The sequence below is a fragment of the Tachyglossus aculeatus genome, chromosome 2, assembly GCF_015852505.1.
Source record: "Tachyglossus aculeatus isolate mTacAcu1 chromosome 2, mTacAcu1.pri, whole genome shotgun sequence".
Taxonomy (NCBI): domain Eukaryota; kingdom Metazoa; phylum Chordata; class Mammalia; order Monotremata; family Tachyglossidae; genus Tachyglossus; species Tachyglossus aculeatus.
In genome coordinates this window covers 44,029,316-44,052,558 of record NC_052067.1, presented here as the reverse complement: position 1 = coordinate 44,052,558, position 23,243 = coordinate 44,029,316, and the positions used below count along the sequence as shown (strand labels likewise).

Below are 23,243 nucleotides of genomic sequence, written 5' to 3'. Positions count from 1 at the left end.
ATGACTCCCAAGCCCGGGCTCTAGCCACTACACCATGCAGCTTCCCATAAATGAGCGACGTGGGGAAGACTGTAGCGGGGATTGCCGGCATCCTGGCTCCGAGGGGAATATGCAGGAGCAGCAATCGGGGAGTTTCAATTAATAATAGGGAAGTTTGAGTCTGATCTACCAACTCCCTGCCCCTTCCCCTGGAGTGTTTGTTTGCCTGTTTGTTTTTTTACACTGGTATGTACAATTCATAGGATATTTGTTACTCACTGACTAGGTAGAGGTTATCTGTCTACAAGACTTTCTCCAAACAACGAAATTCCCCAATGCCCTGCTATGGGACATGGAAGATTCAGATGCTGGTGGTACCAAATATTTCTTTCTGCATCAGATATTTAAGAGACATCTATAAGACTGTGTTGAAAATACAACTGAGACATTTTCCTCTTGGCTGGGTCACCACAACACTATGTTAGGAAATATCTGGACAGTGTTAACAGCCATTGGGAACCGTTTAGTACATATTTACTATTCTTTCTTTTGTTAATGATGTGCATATAGCTTCAATTCTATTTGTTCTGATTATTTTGACACCTGTCTGCATGTTTTGTTTTGTTGTCTGTCTCCCCCTTCTAGACTGTGAGCCCGTTGTTGGGTAGGAACTGTCTCTATATGTTGCCGACTTGTACTTCCCTAGCGCTTAGTACAGTGCTCTGCACACAGTAGGCGCTCAATAAATACGATCGATTGACTGAATGAATGAACAGTGCACTACATAAACAAAACACTACTCTCCCTTGGGTTTCCACGCTGGTCACCTCCTCGACTAGCAACTTCCTAGGTAGTGTCCTGAGCTGACATGACTGGAGAGAAAGGTACTAGGACTGGGATTTGGGATTTTAGCCAAAAGCTTGCCAGGCAATGAAAACCAGGGTCATCTTCCAAGAGAAAGGCTAGAGCCGATGGGAGAAACTACCAGGATATCACACTGATCCCCACTGCCAGAATCATTTTGGCCTGGCTTCTAAATGACCGCGTTAACCACGTGAACCATGTTAATCCTGAATGCCAGAGTGACTCCACACCAAAGCACCATTCAGCAGATAGGATTTTTGAAGTACGACAGATAAAAGTGAAGTATGAAGAACAGAAAGAAAGAACAGAAGCACTTATGGACACAAGGGTGACTGAAAAGACCTAAGTGAAATCTTCAGTCCTGACTACGAGATAGACAGACACACACCAAGCTGTCGCATGTTATGCTGCCATGTTGCTGCTTAAGCCCTTTTGTTGCTGTTTTCACATTTCTCATTTCTCAATCCTAAAGGAGCTTTGGCCCCAAAACAGCTACCGCATTTTTATTAGGGTCTGCCATCCTGGTCCAACTGTGACAACTGACCACCCGCTCTCAGCTGGGATGCAGCACGGCTTGACACTTGGTTTCATTTTATCTGGAAAACATCTCCCCCATCCTCCTTCCTTTCCAATTTCCCAATTTCATTTTACCACCGAGCCACGGCTCAGATATACCGCTGTCATCCATTTTTCCACCCTTGTCCGCCCCGGCAAGACCGCGTGGCCATGAACGTTGCTTTGATGTTGCATTTTGGAACTGACTTTTAGCCATTTGAGGTTGAATACGGCTTGAAGGTGACACTGAAGACACTGCCCGGGAGTTGGTTGCGTCTGCTGTAATAGATCCGGGCCTCAAAGCGGGGCAGAAGCTATGCTAACTTCGCAGACCTCCAACTTGACGTGGGCTTGGTGCTTCATGGATGCCATACTCTGTTTTGTAGCCTCCCAAAGGACACTACTGGCTTCTTCCACTCTGTTTCCTCTCCCTTGAATAATCTGGGCATCATTGAACAGGTCACTGCCAAGGTAGCAGAACTGGGTAACTGCTGTAAATTTTATCTTGTTGACGGAGGCGGGGTATGTAAACTGGAAAGCAATTAAGGAACCGTGCTCTCATTGCTACTGGCCTCACTGGAGCATGCAGAGCCTGCCCAGAAGGGAGTAGGAATAATGGATATTGCTCCCAACTTGTAACTCTAGGATGATATCTGTTTGATAGGCCACCATGGATACCAACCATGAAAGAGTCACTTAGCACAGTGCTTTGCAAACATTTGGCACTTGATAAATATGATTGATTGAATGAAAGAATGATGTCATTTTTAGCCTGTGAGCCCACTGTTGGGTAGGGACTGTCTCTATATGTTGCCAACTTGTACTTTCCAAGCGCTTAGTACAGTGCTCTGCACACAGTAAGCGCTCAATAAATACGATTGATGATGATCAAGCTTATTGCCCAAAAAAGTAGAAAGTTATTATTATTAGGAATAATGATAACAATTGTGGTATTTGATAAGCGCTTACTATGTGCCAGGCACTGTTCTAAGCACTGGGGTGGAGACAAGCAAATCAGGTTGGACACGGTCCCTGTCCCATGTGGGGCTCACAGTCTCATGCTCCACTTGAGGTAACCGAGGCCCAGAGAAGTGAAGTCACTTGTCCAAGGCCACCCAGCAGACAAGTGATGGAGCCGGGATTAGAACCCATGACCTTCTGACTCCCAGGCGTGCTCTATCCATGCTGCTTCTCAAAGCTGAAAGTTGAATAGTTAAGGCCAGTATTTCTACGGGAAACTGGCAGACAAAAGGGGGAGGTCTACCAAACCAAAGTGGGTCAATCTTCTTTCTGACTGGAAGATCTTCCTTCCTCTCCCCCTCGTCCCCCTCTCCATCCCCCCATCTTACCTCCTTCCCTTCCCCACAGCACCTGTATATATGTATATATGGTTGTACATATTTATTACTCTATTTATTTATTTATTTATTTATTTTACTTGTACATTTCTATCCTATTTATTTTATTTTGTTGGTATGTTTGGTTCTGTTCTCTGTCTCCCCCTTTTAGACTGTGAGCCCACTGTTGGGTAGGGACTGTCTCTATGTGTTGCCAATTTGTACTTCCCAAGCGCTTAGTACAGTGCTCTGCACATAGTAAGCGCTCAATAAATACGATTGATTGATTGATTGATTGATCTGAACATTATACCAAAGACACTTCCAGCTTCTCAAGAAGTTTCACCACGGTCACTGATCAACCATACTCAACGGTAATGGCAATGCTCATCTCAACACAATACAGTATGTATGAAAGGAAAGGATGATAGTAAGTTACCCAGCTGTAGTTGTACAGCAAATTGCGAAGAGAGATGCCTAATAATAGTGATAATAATTGTGGTATTCGTTATGTGCCAGGCACTGTACTAAGCTCTGCGATGGATCCCAGAGAGAAGCAGTGGGGCTCAGCGGAAAGAGCACGGGCTTTGGAGTCAGAGGTCGTGGGTTCAAATCCCAGCTCCACCAATTGTCAGCTGTGTGACTCTGGGCAAGTCACTTCACTTCTCTGTGCCTCAGTGACCTCATCTGTAAAATGGGAATTACGTCTGTGAGCCCCATGCGGGACAACCTGATCATCTTGTATCCCCCCTAGCACTTAGAACAGTGCTTTGCACATAGTAAGCGCTTAACAAATACCATCATTATCATTATTATCCAAGCAAATCGGGTTGGACACAGTCTCTGCCCCAGTCTTAATCCCCATTTTACAGATGAGGTAACTGAGGCCCAGAGAAGTGAAGGGACTTGGCCAAAGTCACGCAACAGACAAGTGGCGGAGCCGGGATTAGAACTCAGGTCCTTCTGACTCTCAGGGCTGTGCTCTATCTATTAGGCCAAGCAAGGTGGGCAGTACAGCTATAAGGCAAAGCTAAATTTAATGTCAGTAACCAGAAAAAAAGCACCCTGTTGGGAAGTAACAGCTGCAGATTGACAGGACATGATGGGCAACAAGTGGGGGATTAAAAACTAGCAGATGCATTACCATAACAGAGAAAACCCTCTATCCCCAACTCTATCTCTGGAGTGAATTCTGTATTGAACATTGGTCTTTTATCCGTTAATTCGTAGCATCACCTTATAAAATACATTCTCTCCACAGACGTATTCAAGCTCTTAAAATGTACCTGGGAATAACTGAAAGAGTCTTTCCTGTTTTGCAATATTGCTGTGACTTCATGAGGGAAGGAAAATCAATCTCCAGGATCGAAATTTGATGTCCCAACTTCGAGGTGAGCAAACAGAAAACCTACAGGGGTGCAGTCACGAAAGAATACATCTGTTTATATCATTAAAGGCACAAAAGATGTCCACCGCCACCAAAATTATAAATGTCACACAACAGCAAGAGTTGACACACAGGAGCGAGGAACCCGACAGATCGTCCAAGCCATTATAAACGGTGGTTTCTTCCGGGGGCAAAAGTTCAAAAAAGTCTCATTAAGTCCAGTGATGTGGTGAGACTTCTAGAACTAAGATCTCCAAGTGCTCAGTACAGTGCTCTGCACACAGTAAGTGCTCAATAAATACGATTGAATGAATCTCCAGGGGACAGGACTTTGAACCAGTGAAGCAAAATATAAATATATTAGGAATTAAAGGCAACTTTTAAAACTCAGAAAAGGCAACCCTACTTACTCCTACTTTTCCTCCCTATGTAGACCCAGGTTTCCTACAACACATATGTTCATTCTTGAAAAATCCTGGACCAAAGAAAACTTGCATTTGAGTAGTCACCATGACTGGCCCCACATTAATGCTTAGCTGCATATATGTACACAGATCATTTCTTCCAGCACTGACTTCAAACAGGTCATGTTGTCAGAAGACTATTCCCCAATTCCTTGTACATTTTCTAGCCAAAATGTGCTGTGAAATCAAGCCTGATGACAGAACTGAGTATAACTATATATCATCTCCTACCCAACTGATTTTTCCAAAATTTTTCTGTCCTTACTTCATGGCACTTTTGTCTGACACCTCCTCTTCTCGTGTTTTGTTTCCTTGACTTCTCTTTATTGCCTTTCATTTATACAATAATTATACCAATCATGGTATTTGTTAAGCACTTACTATATGCCAAGCACTGTTCTGAGCACTGGGATAGAAACAAGGTAATCAGGTTGTCCCACGAGGGGCTCACAGTCTTCATCCTCGTTTTCCAGATGAGGTAACTGAGGCACAGAGAAGTTAAGTGGCTTGCCCCAGGTCACACAGCAGACAAGTGGAGGAGCCGGAATTCGAACCCACATCCTCTGACTTCCAAGTCCATGCTCTTTCCACCAAGCCACGCTGCTTCTCTATGTCCTGGCCTCGTTTCCTTGTGTCATCCTAACCTGTTGCCCTGCCTCTTCTTCAGTTCTGTTATTTTTCTCCCTTTGATCTCCCGTTCTATTTTTGTTTATTTTTTTTATCCTAGACAGGGAGGTCTACAGAGATGTACGTGAAAGTTCCCATTACAGCAACCTTAACCACAGCAGTTGCTGGGGTAGCCAAGGACCCAAAATGATTATCGTGGACGTTATTAAGCCCTTAGGAGTCAGAAGGACCTGGGTTTTAAACCCAGCTCCACCGCTTGTTTGCTGTGTGACCCTGGGCAAGTCACTTCGCTTCCCTGTGCCTCAGTTACCTCATCTATAAAATGGAGATTAAGACTGTGAGCCCTGTGTGGGACAGGGATTGGGTCCAACCTGATTAGCTCAGCTGTGTCCAAGAGGGAAATTCTACCACTACAAAGAACTAGGTTAGACAAAACTGAATGTCAAGGGATTCTTGTACTGTTTTGGAGCCTCGAATCATTGTATAATATCAGCAAAATAGTTGTTCTATGAGTGACACTAGTAAAATCAGAGACTGAGTATTCTAGCTGGGGAAAATCCTCTATCTAGAGAAAACACCAGAAAGCTGACCACCATTTCCCTAAAAAGTTTTCGAAGAAGGGCCTCCAAAACTCAGGTCTGGCCCAGGCACAAGGGAATCCTGAATCACCGGAAAAATCTGGGAGTACCAGCTAGAATCATCAGAGGAGTATTTCTGGGGAAGATTAGGACTATGAACTCCAAGTACTGAAAATTTAAAGAGTTTACAGTTTATACAGAACTGTACAGAATTCACAGATAAGGGGCCAGCCAAATGGAGCTGTTACGCCAAATAATTTTAAAATCGAGTGAAAACAAATTAAAGTTTGGCACCTTAAAATGATGAAAAATTTGGATTTTAAGGTTATTTATTTCCACAACTCACCTTTTGATTTACAGGATTGTTCATGATTGCACATGATCCAGCAACTTGAATGCTCAGCTCACTGAAATCTTAATTAAAAAATAAAATTTACAAATTCTGAAATGATTTTCCAGAAATCAAGGGAAAATGTATCTCTAAAATGTGAATGCATTATAAGCTGTAATTTCAAATTCCACTAATTAATGACTTGGCTTTGCCACCTAAACTGTAACATAAAACATACTTATTGGTGACATGTTTATTTGAACTGGCTATCCAGTGGGGCAGGGTCAAAAAGACAGGAAAAACAAACAACAGACAGCAAAGGAATGGTGAAAAGAAGAAAAGTCAGGAAAGGAAAAGAAGAAGGGGCAGTAGAAAAGAGACAGAGAGCGATGGGGGAAAAATATCCAGAGAAAGAAAGGAAGATAGAGGAAGGAAAATCAAATCAGCAGGACAGAACAAGAAAAAGACAGGGATGCTATTGTCTACAAACCAAATAATGGGTCATTTGGGAGCATAGATGTAATAATTGTGGTATTTGTTGAGCGCTTACTATGTGCCAAGCACTGTACTAAGCAATGCAGTAGATAGAATACAATCAGATTGGATACAGCCCCTGGTATCTGAATCAGTAATGCATTTTTTTATGGTTTTAAAACAAAGACATTTCTAACAATGTATGTCATTTTAGCATGTTCGAATCTTACCTTTATAATGTAAAACAGCTTCTAATTCAAAGTTTGCCAAGTTAATTACGTATAAACCACTTGAGCTTCCTATCCACAAGCGTCTGGCGTTCGTAACTGGAAAACTAATTTGAAAAGGAAAAGAAAAGGAAAAACAGCTTCTAAGTTTTCCATTACTCAGGAGAACAGACACTGTTAGGTTTCACAAAGTGGATTACAAATCCATTGGCATTTCACCCGGACAGGCGACTGTTTTAATACGTGAAGCATTACCGTTCACTCTTTGAATTACAGTTTTCTCACGTTTAGAAGAAAATAGATTTTATTTTTAGGGGTGATGGTAGGCTGCTCCTGAAAAATAGAAAATTATCCCCAAATCCCCTGTTATTAAATGTTACTCTTCTGGCACTTTTTTGCGCCTTCCTTATTTTGAATGTGGAAACATCCTTCTGCCTTATCAAACTGTTTAGGTCAGGTTGTAGAAAATGAGCACTTGTTTCCTTTCTAAAGAGAGACTTTACACTCAAAACTCATGTCTGGGTCTCCTTTAGAAAAAAAAAAACCCTCTTAATTTGAAGTTTTCCAGCTTTGAATATCCAGCAGCAGCTGGGTAGTGAACAAAGTTCTTGTTCTGGAGCACGAGGTGCAGAATACTTCTCAGAAGATTACTTATTTTGTGGCCTCGCAGTGCTTAATTTCTTTCTTAATCTTGCCCAAGTTTTGTGTAAATCTAGTACTTTTATAACCACAAAGATAAATTTGAATTGTAGACTCTAAGTGATCTACTGAACTAGTGATGGTCACTGATAATTGTGATATTGGGTGAACTGCAAACCCGTTACTCAAAAAAGAATCTCAGCAGATCAATCAATCAATCGTATTTATTGAGCGCTTACTGTGTGCAGAGCACTGTACTAAGCGCTTGGGAAGTACAAGTTGGCAACATATAGAGACAGTCCCTACCCAACAGCGGGCTAGCATTTCCACCCTCTTTCAATCCAGCGTGATTAAGTGGGTACAGCACAAGCCCGGGAGCGAGGAGCTGGGTTCTAATCACTGCTCTGCCATACTTCTGCTGTGTGACCCTGGGCAAGTCCCTTAACATCTCTGGGCCTCAGTTACCCCAACTGAAAATGGAGATGGAGGCTGTGAGCCTCAAGTGGGACCGGGACTGCATCATTCATTCATTCATTCATTCATTCAATCAATCATATTTATTGAGCGCTTACTATGTGCAGAGCACTGTACTAAGCGCTTGGGAAGTACAAGTCGGCAACATATAGAGACGGTCCCTACCCAACAACGGGCTCACAGTCTAGAAGGGGGAGACAGACAACGAAACAAAACATGTAGACAGGTGTCAAAATTGTCAGAATAAGTCGAGTTTATAGCTATATGCACATCATTAACAAAATAAATAGAGTAGTAAATATGTACACATAAAATAGAGTAATAAATCTGTACAAATATAGACAAGTGCTGTGGGGAGGGGAAGGAGGTAGGGTGGCGGGGGGAAGGGGAGGAGGAGAGGAAAAAGGGGGCTCAGTCTGGGAAGGCCTCCTGGAGGAGGTAAGGCCTCCTGGCATCCAATCTGATTAATTTGTAGCTACCCCAGCGCTCAGACCAGTGCTCGGCACATGGTAAGTGCTTAATAAGTACCGTAATTATTATTAGTAGGAGTATCCACTTATCTCAGGGTATCTTTACAACACTAAAGCAGTGTTGTAAAGATAAGCAGCGTGGCTCAGGGGAAAGAGCACGGGCTTTGGAGTCAGAGGTCGTGGGTTCGAATCCCGGCTCCGCCGCATGCCTGCTGTGTGACCTTGGGCAAGTCACTTCACTTCTCTGAGCCTCCGTTACCTCCTCTGTAAAATGGGGATTAAGACTGTGAGCCCCGCGTGGGACAACCTGATCACCTTGTATCCCCGCAGCGCATAGAACAGTGCTTTGCACATAGTAAGTAAGTGCTTAATAAATGCCATCATTATTATTATTATTATTATTAAACAGGGAGTGTGAAGCAAGGCAGCAGTTGAGCAGTTGAGTTGTGTGAGCCCCTTCCTTCCTCTCCCCCTCGTCCCCCTCTCCATCCCCCCATCTTACCTCCTTCCCTTCCCCACAGCACCTGTATATATGTATATATGGTTGCACATATTTATTACTCTATTTATTTATTTATTTATTTATTTGTTTTACTTGTACATTTCTATCCTATTTATTTTATTTTGTTGGTACGTTTGGTTCTGTTCTCTGTCTCCCCCTTTTAGACTGTGAGCCCACTGTTGGGTAGGGACTGTCTCTATGTGTTGCCAATTTGTACTTCCCAAGCGCTTAGTACAGTGCTCTGCACATAGTAAGCACTCAATAAATACGATTGATTGATTGATTGATTGATTGGCCCAGGAGAATACACAATTGGCAACAATGCCAACATTGCCTCATTTCCTCCCTCTCCCTGCTGCCACTCTGCCTGGACTCTGGAGACTCATTCTTTTTGTTTGTTTGTTTATTTTAATGGTATCTGTTAAGTGTTTTCTATATGCCAGGCCCTATCCTAAGCGTGGAGATGGATACAAGCTCATCAGGTTGGACACGGTCCATGTCCCACATGGGGCTCACAGACTTAATCCCCATTTTACAGATGAGATAACTGAGGCACAGGGAAGTGACTTGCCCAGGGTCACTCGGCAGACAAGTGGCGGAGCTGGGATTAGAACCCAGGTCCTTCTGACTCTTGGGCCCATGCTCTATCCACTAGGCCACGCCGCTTCTTGTCTAAAATTCCTGTGTGGTAACTATAATTTCAAACATTTCATCAGAGAAGCAGCGTGGCTCAGAGAAGCAGCGTGGCTCAGTGGGAAAGAGCCCGGGCTTTGGAGTCAGAGGTCATGGGTTCAAATCCCAGCTCCACCACTTGTCAGCTGTGTGACTTTGGGCAAGTCACTTCACTTCTCTGGGCCTCAGTTCCCTCATCTGTAAAATGGGGATGAAGACTGTGAGCCCCACGTGGGACAACCTCATCACCTTGTAGCCCCCCAGCGCTTAGAACAGTGCTTCGCACATAGTAAGTGTTTAATAAATGCCATCATTATTATCTGACCTGTGTGCTTCAAACAATAATAATTGTGGTGTTTGTAAATTGCTTACTATATGACAAGCACTGTACTAAGTGCTAGGGTAAATTCAAGATAATCAGATTGGACACAGTCACCGTCCCACACGGGGCTCAACTCACTGTGGGCAGGGAATGTGTCTGTTCCATCGTTATACTGTACTCTCCCCAAGTGCTTAGTACAGTGCTCTGCATACCATAAGTGTTCATTAAATACAACTGACTGACTTACTGGGAGAAAAGATATTTAATCTCCATTTCACAAATGAGGAAACTGAGACGTAGCAGTCATTGTCTTACGTCGTCGAGTCGTCTGATCCATAGTGACACCAAGGATGCATCTCTACCACAACGCCCCATCTCCATCTGCAATCGTTCTGGTAGTGGATCCAGAGTTTTCTTGGTAAAAATCTGGAAGTGGTTTACCATTGCGTCCTTCCACGCAGCAAACTCCAGCCTCCGCCCTCGGCTCTCTCCCGTGCCGCTGCTGCCCAGCATAGGTGAGTTCTGACTTGCAGCAGATTGCCTTCCACTCGCTAGCCACTGCCCAAGCTAGGAACGGGTAGGCCTCTGCCTGACTTACAACACGTAAATTGTGGATTAGAACCACAATTTTGAGGCCTCGCAGTGCTTAACTTCTTTCTTAATCTTGCCCAAATTTTATGTAAATCTAGTACCTTTATAACCACACAGATAAATTTGAATTGTAGACGCTAAGCGATCGACTGAACTAGTAATGGTCGCTGATAATTGTGATATTGGGTGAACTGCAAACCCCTGATGTCCAGGCCCGTGCCTTTTCCGCTAGACCACCGTCCTTCAAAAAATAAATTGGGGCGTGGAAATCTCTGCTATCTCTTCATTAAAGACTAATCTAAAGAATAAATTGAACCTGTTTATCCTTGAAAACATCTTTTACCCCCCATTATCATGTAGACCCACCAATTTCTAAGCCCCAAGTCATACCTTTTAGACTGTGAGCCCACTGTTGGGTAGGGACTGTCTCTATATGTTGCCAACTTGTACTTCCCAAGCGCTTGGTACAGTGCTCTGCACACAGTAAGCGCTCAATAAATACGATTGATGATGATGATGATACCAACTGAACATACGTTTATATCTATCCTCAGCACTTAAGCATCTACATATATATCTGAATAGTTATGCATATATAGTCACATATGAATAGTTATATGTTATCATTTATTCAGCTACTTAATCCTGAAATATTCATGCAACTATAGTTCATCAAAAACCTCATATGAATGCTCATTCATCTCCACATCAAGCAGAAATTCCTGACAATTTGAATTTAAGGGAGTCAATCAGCTCTCTCCCTCTTACTTCTCTATACTCTTCTCCCAGCTCGGCTCACCCTCTTCATTCCTGCCAACTAACGTACTCAACATTCCTCATTCTCATTTCTCCCACCACCAACCTCTGGCTCACCCGCTCCCACAGGCCTGGTCAGACCACTAGACCACAATCAATCAATCGTATTTATTGAGCGCTTACTGTGTGCAGAGCACTGTACTAACCACAGTTTTCCCCATCTTCCTAACCCTCCTGAAATTCATTCAATCGTATTTATTGAGCACTTCTTGTGTGCAGAGCACTGTACTAAGCACTTGGGAAGAACAAATCGGCACCGTATAGAGACGGTCCCCACCCAACAATGGGCTCACGGTCTAGAAATCACGTCTCCTCCCATATACTTTCCTAAATTCATTTCTAATCTCGCTACTTTCTCCCAACTCTCATGGCAGTACTTTATACCACCTATAAGCACTCCCAAAGCAGTTTTATCCATAGCTTATGTATTCCTTGACTCCTTCCTGTCTGTAATTTTCCATTAGTGTGTTTGCTTAGACTGTGAGCCCACTGTTGGGTAGGGACTGTCTCTATATGTTGCCAACTTGTACTTCCCAAGTGCTTAGTACAGTGCTCTGCACACAGTAAGTGCTCAATAAATATGATTGATTGATTGATTGATTGATCTGCTTCTCCCACTAGACTGCAAACTCCTTGAGGACAGGAATCACAACTACTAATTCTATTGTACTCTCACGAGCACTTATTACAGTGCTCCTCACAGAGATAGAGTAGGTGCTCCGTAACTACTACTGAATGACACTATAACCATGGTCTTCCTTCACCTCCCACTATTTGTAAGCAATTAATATGTATCTGTCACCCCCTATTAGTCAGCTAAATGAGGGTGGGGAATGGTTGCTTTGTTTAGGGCACAGAGTCCCAAGTACTTATTATGATGCTTTACGCAAAATATGCAGTCAATAAATATCCCAGATTGATTGATTAGTTAATTGAAAACTAATATTCAGACACAGAGATACACCTCAAAAATGATATAAACGCAAACAGCTGATAGAGAAGCAGCATGGCTTAATGGGTAGAGAAGGGACCTGGAGGTCAGAAGGATCTGGGTTCTAATTCTGACTGTCACATCTATTTTTGTGAACATGGGCATATCATTTAACTTCTCTGTGCCTCAGTAGCTCTCTTCCTCCCTTCAAGGCCCTGCTGAGAGCTCACCTCCTCCAGGAGGCCTTCCCAGACTGAGCCCCTTCCTTCCTCTCCCCCTTGCCCCCCCTCCATCCCCCCCATCTTACCTCCTTCCCTTCCCCACAGCACCTGTATATATGTATATATGTTTGTACATATTTTTACTCTATTTATTTATTTATTTTATTTGTACATATCTATTCTATTTTATTTTGTTAGTATATTTGGTTTTGTTTTCTGTCTCCCCCTTTTAGACTGTGAGCCCACTGTTGGGTAGGAACTGTCTCTATATGTTGCCAATTTGTACTTCCCAAGCGCTTAGTACAGTGCTCTGCACATAGTAAGCGTTCAATAAATACGATTGATGATGATGATGTCACATAAAAAAAAATGGGCTTGGGAGTCGGGGGATCTGGATTCTACTCTTGGCTCTGCCATTTGCCTGCCGGGTCACTTCACATTTTCCTCACCTGTAAAAAGGGGATTCATCATCATCATCATCATCATCAATCGTATTTATTGAGTGCTTACTGTGTGCAGAGCACTGTACTAAGTGCTTGGGAAGTACAAATTGGCAACATATAGAGACAGTCCCTGCCCAACAGTGGGCTCACAGTCTTTTCCCCCTTCCTCTTAGATTGTGAGCCCCGTATAGGACAGGGACTCTGTGTGCCTTTATAATAATAATAACTGTGGCATTTAAGTGCTTACTATGTGCCAGGCAGTGTACTAAGCACTGGAGTGGATACAAGCAAACCGGGTTGGACACAGTCCCTGTCCCGCATGGGGCTCATCGTCTCGTTCTCCGTTTTACAGATTAGGTAACTGAGGCCCAGAGAAGTGAAGTGCCTTGTCCAAGGCCACACAGCAGACGAGTGGCCGATCCAGGATTGGAAAGCATGACCTTCTGAATTCCGGGCCTGTGCTCTAAACACTATTCCGTGCTGCGTCAATGAGCAGTATGATTTTTAGTACGCTTGATAATGTGTTATGAACTAAGCGCTTAGTACAGTGCTCTGCACATAGTAAGCGCTCAATAAATACGATTGATGATGAATTTGCTGAGCTTTTAAAAGTACGCAGACATGTTTGAGTCCCAATCCTTCCTGTGCATTATCTTGGGTGCAGCATGGACTAGTGGAGAGACCACGGCCCTGGGAGTCAGAAGGTCGCGGGTTCTAATCCCAGCTCCGCCACTTATCTATTCTGATGGTACTGACGCCCGTCTACTTGTTTTGTTTTGTCGTCTGTCTCCCCGTTCCGGACTGTGAGCCCATTATTGGGTAGGGACCGTCTCTATATGTTGCCGGTTTGTACTTCCCAAGTGCTTAATATGCGCTCTGCACACAGTAAACACTCAATAAATACGGTTGAATGAATGAATGAATGCTCTTTGGCCTTGGGCAAGTCGCTTCTCTTCTCTGAGCCTCAGTCAGCTCTGGAACAGGGCAGACTCGTGGCTTAGTGGAAAGAGCCCGGGCTTGGGAGTCCGAGGTCATGGGTTCTAATCCCGCCTCTGCCGCTTGTCAGCTGTGTGACCTTGGGCAAGTCACTTCTCTTCTCTGTGCCTCAGTTACCTCATCTGGAAAATGGGGATTAAGATTGTGAACCCCATGTGGGTCAACCTGATTACCTTGTACTTAGAACAGTGCTTGGCACATAGTAAGTGCTTAATCAATCGTATTTATTGAGCGCTTACTATGTGCAGAGCACTGTACTAAGCGCTTGGGAAGTACAAATTGGCAACATATAGAGACAGTCCCTACCCAACAGTGGGCTCACAGTCTAAAAGTGTGATCAAATTCCAAATTAACAAATTCCATCATGATTATTAGTATTATTATTAGTCTAGTCAGGTTAGGATAAGCCCCTGGACCAGGATAGAAGGCATTTGGATACAGGGAAATGGGCAGATCAAGAAAATGTTGTGGAGAAAAAAACCCTCTGGATTTACCAACATTTTGAACATGAGAGATGCAAAAGAACAAGGGATCAAGAGCTACACCAAAGCTACCCTGGTGATTTCAAAGATGTGATCATCACCAACAGCATTTACTGAGTATCTCCTGGGTGCAGAGTATTGTGTAAGAAACACAAAATACAAGGAGACATGGTCCCTTCTCTCAAGTAGTAAGCTACTGACGATGCTAACTGGTTTGTATTTTCACCATAATTCATTCAGAGTAAAGGATTCTAGTGATTCCCTTTATGTTAATTTTTAGCTAAGTTTATATAAGCTTATATACTTATAGGTATATACTTACAAATCATATTCTGCATTGAAATTAAATGATTGATCACAGAGTTCCAGCCTAAGTACAGGCAACGTGGCTTCCGCCCTTTCTTCTTCTTGAACCCTCGGGCAGGAAAACTGGTTCTCACCTAGAGAACACAGTCGTTAATAGTTATTATGAATGATGAAAATTACAACGTTACCACCAGTGGATTTCAGAAGCAGTTTTCAGAAACCAATGCTGCCATAAACCAGAGAACTGCCTATTATAATAGACACAATCAAAACGCAGCAGCCGGGCAGACAAAAATTTCACACCTACAACACGTTCCAAGAAAAAGAGAACAGACAGAGATAATGAAACAAATCTAACAATCAATAATAATAATGACTGATAAGCGCTTGATATGTGCCAGGCAGTGTATTAAGGTACAAGTTAATAAGTTTGGACACAGTCAAATAAATAAATGAATGAATAAATAGATGTATGAGTTGCTGATGGGATGACATGGAATGGGATGACCGTCCTCTAAACTGTAAGCTCACTGTGGGCAGGGAAAGTGACTACTAACTCTGCTATACTGTACTCTCCTACTTAGTACAGTGTTCTGCACACAGTGAGGGCTCAATAAAAAAGATAGATTAACTGACCGACTGGATGATGATGTGATAGTCACAAAGGATGTTTGAGACCAAATTGATCAATTAGATGTGAACCAGTACCAAAACCGGAGAACACACACCCAAGAATTGTGAAAAAATATGAAGGATAAGTGGCAGAATGCCTGGTAAGTCTGAATAATTTATCATTACAGAGAAGCTGTGTGGTCTAGGGGAAATTAATCAATCGTATTTTCCGAGTGCTTTCTGTGTGCACAGCATTGATGCACTGATGAGCATTGATGCATTGATAAATACGATTGATGATCATTGTACTTGGGAGCGTACAATGTAACAGAGTCGATAGACTCATTCCCTGCCCACAGAGAGAAGCAGCATGACTTAGTAGACAGAACACGAACCTGGGAGTAGAAGGACTGAGGTTCTAATTCTGCTCTGCCACTGTCTGCTGTGTGACCTTGGACAAGTCACTTTACTTCTCTGTGCTTCAGTTATCTCATGTGTAAAGTGGAGACTAAGACTGTGAGGCCCATGTGGGACAGGGACTATGTCTAAGCCAATTATCTTTTATCTCTTCCTCCCTTCAAAGCCCTACTGAGATCTCACCTCCTCCCGGAGGCCTTCCCAGACTGAGCCCCCTCCTTCCTCTCCCCCTCCCCAACTCCCCCCACCTCCTTCCCCTCCCCACAGCACCTGTATATATGTTTGTGCAGATTTATTACTCTATTTATTTTACTTGTACATATTTACTATTCTATTTACTTTATTTGGTTACTGATGTGCATCTACCTTTACTGCTATTTATTCTGATGCCTTGACACCCGTTCACATGTTTTGTTTTGTTGTCTGTCTCCCCCTTCTAGACTGTGAGCCCGTTGTTGGGTAGGGACTGTCTCTATATGTTGCCAACTTGTACTTCCCAAGCACTTAGTTCAGTGCTCTGCACACAGTAAGCGCTTAATAAATACGATTGAATGAATGAATGAATGAATGAAGTACTGAAGGGATGAAGGGTGAATAAAGGGGGCAAATCAAATCGCAAGAGTGATGCAGAAGGGAGTGGGAGAAAAGGAAATGAGGGCTTAGTCAGGGAAGCCCTCTTGAAGGAGATGTGCCTTCAGTAAGGCTTTGAAGAAAGGGAAAAGGCTCACTGTGGGCAGGGAACGTGTCTATCAATTCTGCTGTACTGTACTCTCCCAAGTGCTTAATACAGTACTCTGCAGCTCAGTAAATACTCATAGAACGGCTGAAGATGACGGTCAGAGAGGGAGGGAGAAGGCGAGTGTTTTGATAAGGTGCGAAGGGATGGGGTCGGAGGCACAGTGGAGGGTGTGGATTTTGAGAGGAGGTGGGATGTCTCATCTTGAGACGCTGCTGGGAAAGTTGGGAGAGACGAAAAAAGGGCCAGGAGGATGGAAGGACTGGAAAGGAACAGGTGAGATTTTAGGGAGATCACACCTGATGGTTTCAATTTTCTCAATAAAGACGTAGGAATCAGAGGATCTGGGTTCTAATTCTGCCTCCACCACTTGCCTTCCGTGTGACCTTGGGACAGTCAACTTAACTTCTGTGCTTCAGTTTCCTCATCAGTGAAATGGGGATTAAAATACCTGTTCTCTCTCCCAGGCTGTGACCCCCATCTGGGAAAGGGATTGTGTCCAATCTGATTAACTTGATTCTACCCCAACACTTAGAATGGAGCTGTCAATCAATCAATCAATCAATGGTATTGATTGAGTGCCTAGTCTGTGCATCCCACTGAACTAAGCACTTGGGAGAATACAGAGTTGCTAGACATGTTCCCCGCCCACAAGGTGCTTACATTCTAGAGGGGAAGAGGGGCATTAATAGAAACAATAAATTACCTAAGTGCCTAAATTCCCTCATCTGTAAAATGGGGATTGAGACAGTGAGCCCCACATGGGACAGAGACTGTGTTCAGCCCAATCTGCTTGTATAACAATAATAATAATGGTATTTGTTAAGCGCTTACTATGTGCAAAGTTGGAAAACTTGGGAAAGTTGGGAGAGACGAGAAAAGGGGCAGGAGGATGGAAGGACTGGAAAGGAACAGGGGAGATTTTAGGGAGATCACACCTGATGGCTTCAATTTTCTCAATAAAGTAAGACCTAGGAATCAGAGGATCTGGGTTCTAATTCTGCCTCCACCACTTGCCTTCCGTGTGACCTTGGGAAAGTCAACTTAACTTCTGTGCCTCAGTTTCCTCATCAGTGAAATGGCGATTAAAATACCTGTTCTCTCTCCCAGGCTGTGACCCCCATCTGGGAAAGGGATTGTGTCTAATCTGATTAACTTGATTCTACCCCAACACTTAGAATGGAGCTGTCAATCAATCAATCAATGGCATTGATTAAGTGCCTAGTCTGTGCATCCCACTGAACTAAGCACTTGGGAGAATACAGAGTTGCTAGACATGTTCCCTGCCCACAAGGTGCTTACATTCTAGAGGGGAAGAGAGGCATTAATAGAAACAATAAATTACGTAAGTGCCTAAATTCCCTCATCTGTAAAATGGGGATTGAGACAGTGAGCCCCACATGGGACAGAGACTGTGTTCAGCCCAATCTGCTTGTATAACAATAATAATAATGGTATTTGTTAAGCGCTTACTATGTGCAAAGTTGGAAAACTTGGGAAAGTTGGGAGAGACGAAAAAAGGGGCAGGAGGATGGAAGGACTGGAAAGGAACAGGGGAGATTTTAGGGAGATCACACCTGATGGTTTCAATTTTCTCAATAAAGACCTAGGAATCAGAGGATCTGGGTTCTAATTCTGCCTCCACCACTTGCCTTCTGTGTGACCTTGGGAAAGTCAACTTAACTTCTGTGCCTCAGTTTCCTCATTAGTGAAATGGCGATTAAAATACCTGTTCTCTCTCCCAGGCTGTGCTCCCCATCTGGGAAAGGGATTGTGTCTAATCTGATTAACTTGATTCTACCCCACCACTTAGAATGGAGCTGTCAATCAATCAATCAATCAATGGTATTGATTGAGTGCCTAGTCTGTGCATCCCACTGAACTAAGCACTTGGGAGAATACAGAGTTGCTAGACATGTTCCCTGCCCACAAGGTGCTTACATTCTAGAGGGGAAGAGAGGCATTAATAGAAACAATAAATTACGTAAGTGCCTAAATTCCCTCATCTGTAAAATGGGGATTGAGACAGTGAGCCCCGCATGGGACAGAGACTGTGTTCAGCCCAATCTGCTTGTATAACAATAATAATAATGGTATTTGTTAAGCGCTTACTATGTGCAAAGTTGGAAAACTTGGGAAAGTTGGGAGAGACGAAAAAAGGGGCAGGAGGATGGAAGGACTGGAAAGGAACAGGGGAGATTTTAGGGAGATCACACCTGATGGTTTCAATTTTCTCAATAAAGTAAGACCTAGGAATCAGAGGATCTGGGTTCTAATTCTGCCTCCACCACTTGCCTTCCGTGTGACCTTGGGAAAGTCAACTTAACTTCCGTGCCTCAGTTTCCTCATCAGTGAAATGGGGATTAAAATACCCGTTCTCTCTCCCAGGCTGTGACCCCCATCTGGGAAAGGGATTGTGTCTAATCTGATTAACTTGATTCTACCCCAACACTTAGAATGGAGCTGTCAATCAATCAATCAATCAATGGTATTGATTGAGTGCCTAGTCTGTGCATCCCACTGAACTAAGCCCTTGGGAGAATACGGAGTTGCTAGACATGTTCCCTGCCCACAAGGTGCTTACATTCTAGAGGGGAAGAGGGGCGTTAATAGAAACAATAAATTACCTAAGTGCCTAAATTCCCTCACCTGTAAAATGGGGATTGAGACATTGAGCCCCGCATGGGACAGAGACTGTGTTCAGCCCAATCTGCTTGTATAACAATAATAATAATGGTATTTGTTAAGCGCTTACTATGTGCAAAGTTGGAAAACTTGGGAAAGTTGGGAGAGACGAAAAAAGGGGCAGGAGGATGGAAGGACTGGAAAGGAACAGGGGAGATTTTAGGGAGATCACACCTGATGGTTTCAATTTTCTCAATAAAGACCTAGGAATCAGAGGATCTGGGTTCTAATTCTGCCTCCACCACTTGCCTTCTGTGTGACCTTGGGAAAGTCAACTTAACTTCTGTGCTTCAGTTTCCTCATCAGTGAAATGGGGATTAAAATACCCGTTCTCTCTCCCAGGCTGTGACCCCCATCTGGGAAAGGGATTGTGTCTAATCTGATTAACTTGATTCTACCCCAACACTTAGAATGGAGCTGTCAATCAATCAATCAATCAATGGTATTGATTGAGTGCCTAGTCTGTGCATCCCACTGAACTAAGCACTTGGGAGAATACAGAGTTGCTAGACATGTTCCCTGCCCACAAGGTGCTTACATTCTAGAGGGGAAGAGAGGCATTAATAGAAACAATAAATTACGTAAGTGCCTAAATTCCCTCATCTGTAAAATGGGGATTGAGACAGTGAGCCCCGCATGGGACAGAGACTGTGTTCAGCCCAATCTGCTTGTATAACAATAATAATAATGGTATTTGTTAAGCGCTTACTATGTGCAAAGTTGGAAAACTTGGGAAAGTTGGGAGAGATGAAAAAAGGGGCAGGAGGATGGAAGGACTGGAAAGGAACAGGGGAGATTTTAGGGAGATCACACCTGATGGTTTCAATTTTCTCAATAAAGACCTAGGAATCAGAGGATCTGGGTTCTAATTCTGCCTCCACCACTTGCCTTCTGTGTGACCTTGGGAAAGTCAACTTAACTTCTGTGCCTCAGTTTCCTCATTAGTGAAATGGTGATTAAAATACCTGTTCTCTCTCCCAGGCTGTGCTCCCCATCTGGGAAAGGGATTGTGTCTAATCTGATTAACTTGATTCTACCCCACCACTTAGAATGGAGCTGTCAATCAATCAATCAATCAATGGTATTGATTGAGTGCCTAGTCTGTGCATCCCACTGAACTAAGCACTTGGGAGAATACAGAGTTGCTAGACATGTTCCCCGCCCACAAGGTGCTTACATTCTAGAGGGGAAGAGGGGCATTAATAGAAACAATAAATTACCTAAGTGCCTAAGTTCCCTCACCTGTAAAATGGGGATTGAGACAGTGAGCCCCACATGGGACAGAGACTGTGTTCAGCCCAATCTGCTTGTATAACAATAATAATAATGGTATTTGTTAAGCGCTTACTATGTGCAAAGTTGGAAAACTTGGGAAAGTTGGGAGAGATGAAAAAAGGGGCAGGAGGATGGAAGGACTGGAAAGGAACAGGGGAGATTTTAGGGAGATCACACCTGATGGTTTCAATTTTCTCAATAAAGTAAGACCTAGGAATCAGAGGATCTGGGTTCTAATTCTGCCTCCACCACTTGCCTTCTGTGTGACCTTGGGAAAGTCAACTTAACTTCTGTGCCTCAGTTTCCTCATCAGTGAAATGGGGATTAAAATACCTGTTCTCTCTCCCAGGCTGTGACCCCCATCTGGGAAAGGGATTGTGTCTAATCTGATTAACTTGATTCTACCCCAACACTTAGAATGGAGCTGTCAATCAATCAATCAATGGCATTGATTAAGTGCCTAGTCTGTGCATCCCACTGAACTAAGCACTTGGGAGAATACAGAGTTGCTAGACATGTTCCCTGCCCACAAGGTGCTTACATTCTAGAGGGGAAGAGGGGCATTAATAGAAACAATAAATTACGTAAGTGCCTAAATTCCCTCATCTGTAAAATGGGGATTGAGACAGTGAGCCCCGCATGGGACAGAGACTGTGTTCAGCCCAATCTGCTTGTATAACAATAATAATAATGGTATTTGTTAAGCGCTTACTATGTGCAAAGTTGGAAAACTTGGGAAAGTTGGGAGAGACGAGAAAAGGGGCAGGAGGATGGAAGGACTGGAAAGGAACAGGGGAGATTTTAGGGAGATCACACCTGATGGTTTCAATTTTCTCAATAAAGACCTAGGAATCAGAGGATCTGGGTTCTAATTCTGCCTCCACCACTTGCCTTCTGTGTGACCTTGGGAAAGTCAACTTAACTTCTGTGCCTCAGTTTCCTCATTAGTGAAATGGTGATTAAAATACCTGTTCTCTCTCCCAGGCTGTGCTCCCCATCTGGGAAAGGGATTGTGTCTAATCTGATTAACTTGATTCTACCCCACCACTTAGAATGGAGCTGTCAATCAATCAATCAATCAATGGTATTGATTGAGTGCCTAGTCTGTGCATCCCACTGAACTAAGCACTTGGGAGAATACAGAGTTGCTAGACATGTTCCCTGCCCACAAGGTGCTTACATTCTAGAGGGGAAGAGGGGCGTTGTTAGAAACAAAGTGCCTAAATTCCCTCATCTGTAAAATGGGGATTGAGACAGTGAGCCCCGCATGGGACAGAGACTGTGTTCAGCCCAATCTGCTTGTATAATAATAATAATAATGGTATTTTTTAAGCGCTTACTATGTGCAAAGTGCCTAAGTGTTATCAAGTGCTCAAAGAGTATAGATCTGAGTACATAAGCAACGCAGAAGGGCGAGGGAGTTGGGGGAAAGAGGGCTTAATTGGGGAAGGCCTTAATAAGACTTTGAAGGTGAGGAGAGTGGTGATGTGCTGTGGTGAATATGGAGGGAATGTGGGAGGGAGGATGCGGGAAATGGGTTGGCAGTGATATAGAGCGGAGGCGGTAATGTGGCGTAGTAAGGGAGCTGTGGACCTGGAAGCCAGAGGTCCCGGGTTCTAATTCTGACTCTGCCACCTGTCAGCTCCGTGGCCTTGGGCAAACCACTTAATAATAATAATAATAATAATGGTATTTTTTAAGTGCTTAACTAGGTGTCAGGCACTGTACTAAGTGCTGGGGTGGATACAGTGTGGTTCAGTGGAAAGAGCATGGGCTTGGGAGTCAGACGTCATGGGTTCAAATCCCGGCTCCGCCACTTGTCAGCTGTGCGACTTTGGGCAAGTCACTTAACTTCTCCGGGCCTCAGTTACCTCATCTGTAAAATGGGGATTAAGACTGTAAGCCCCACGTGGGACAACCTGATCTCCTTGTGTGTCCCCCCCACCTATGTGCTTTGCACATAGTAAGCGCTTAACAAATACCATTATTACTATTATTATTATTATTATTATACAAGCAGATTGGGTTGAACACAGTCTCTGTCCCATGTGGGGCTCCCCATCTCAATCCCATTTTACAGATGAGGGAACTGAGGCACAGAGAAATGAAGTGACTTGCCCAAGGTCACACAGCAGACAAGTGGAGGAGCCGGGACTAGAACCCATGACCTTCTGACTGCCAAGCCTGTGCTCTATCCATTACATCACGCTGCTTCTCAACCTCAACTTACCCTCCTTGTGACTCAGTTTTCCCAGCTGTAAAATGGGGATAACAATACCTGAAGCTTACTCTGCAGGGCTGTTGTGCGAAGTAAATAAAGATAACAAATGTCAGATGACTTAACTTTTAGACTGTGAGCCCACTGTTGGGTAGGGACTGTCTCTATATGTTGCCAACTTGTACTTCCCAAGCGCTTAGAACAGTGCTCTGCACACAGTAAGCGCTCAATAAATACGATTGATTGATTGATTAACAATAAAAGCACCAAATAGAAATTCCTCTAGACTGTAATTTCATTTTAGGCAGGAATATGTTGACTAATTCTATCGTACTGTACTCTCCCAAGCACTCAGTAAATACATTGTATTTACCACACAACGATACTGATGCTCACTAATCAAACTGAAAATCCAAAGCTGAAAAGAAAGACATACTGCATTACAAATAGGCTTCAAAAAAATGACAAGAATTCAACTAGACATATTGATTGATTGATTGATAGAGGAGATGGAAGCATAGTGAGCGAGCTAGATGGGAGGCAGAGGAGCAAAGTGCTCTGGCTGGGCCATAGTAGGAGATCAGTAAGTAAGGTAGGTAAGGAAAGCTGATT

At 43.5% G+C, this 23,243-nt stretch overlaps 1 protein-coding gene across 1 annotated transcript in view; it reads right to left on the bottom strand.

The window, feature by feature from the left end:
• WDR27 (WD repeat domain 27) overlaps positions 1-23,243 on the bottom strand; it is a 269,128-nt gene that overhangs the window by 220,062 nt on the left and 25,823 nt on the right. The window contains exons 9-12 of the mRNA XM_038770610.1: positions 14,705-14,822; positions 6,827-6,930; positions 6,138-6,205; positions 4,022-4,143 (exon numbers count right to left, since the gene is read on the bottom strand). Of these exons, the coding sequence (XP_038626538.1) occupies positions 4,022-4,143; positions 6,138-6,205; positions 6,827-6,930; positions 14,705-14,822 (412 nt within the window). The remainder of the gene's footprint in view (positions 1-4,021; positions 4,144-6,137; positions 6,206-6,826; positions 6,931-14,704; positions 14,823-23,243) is intronic.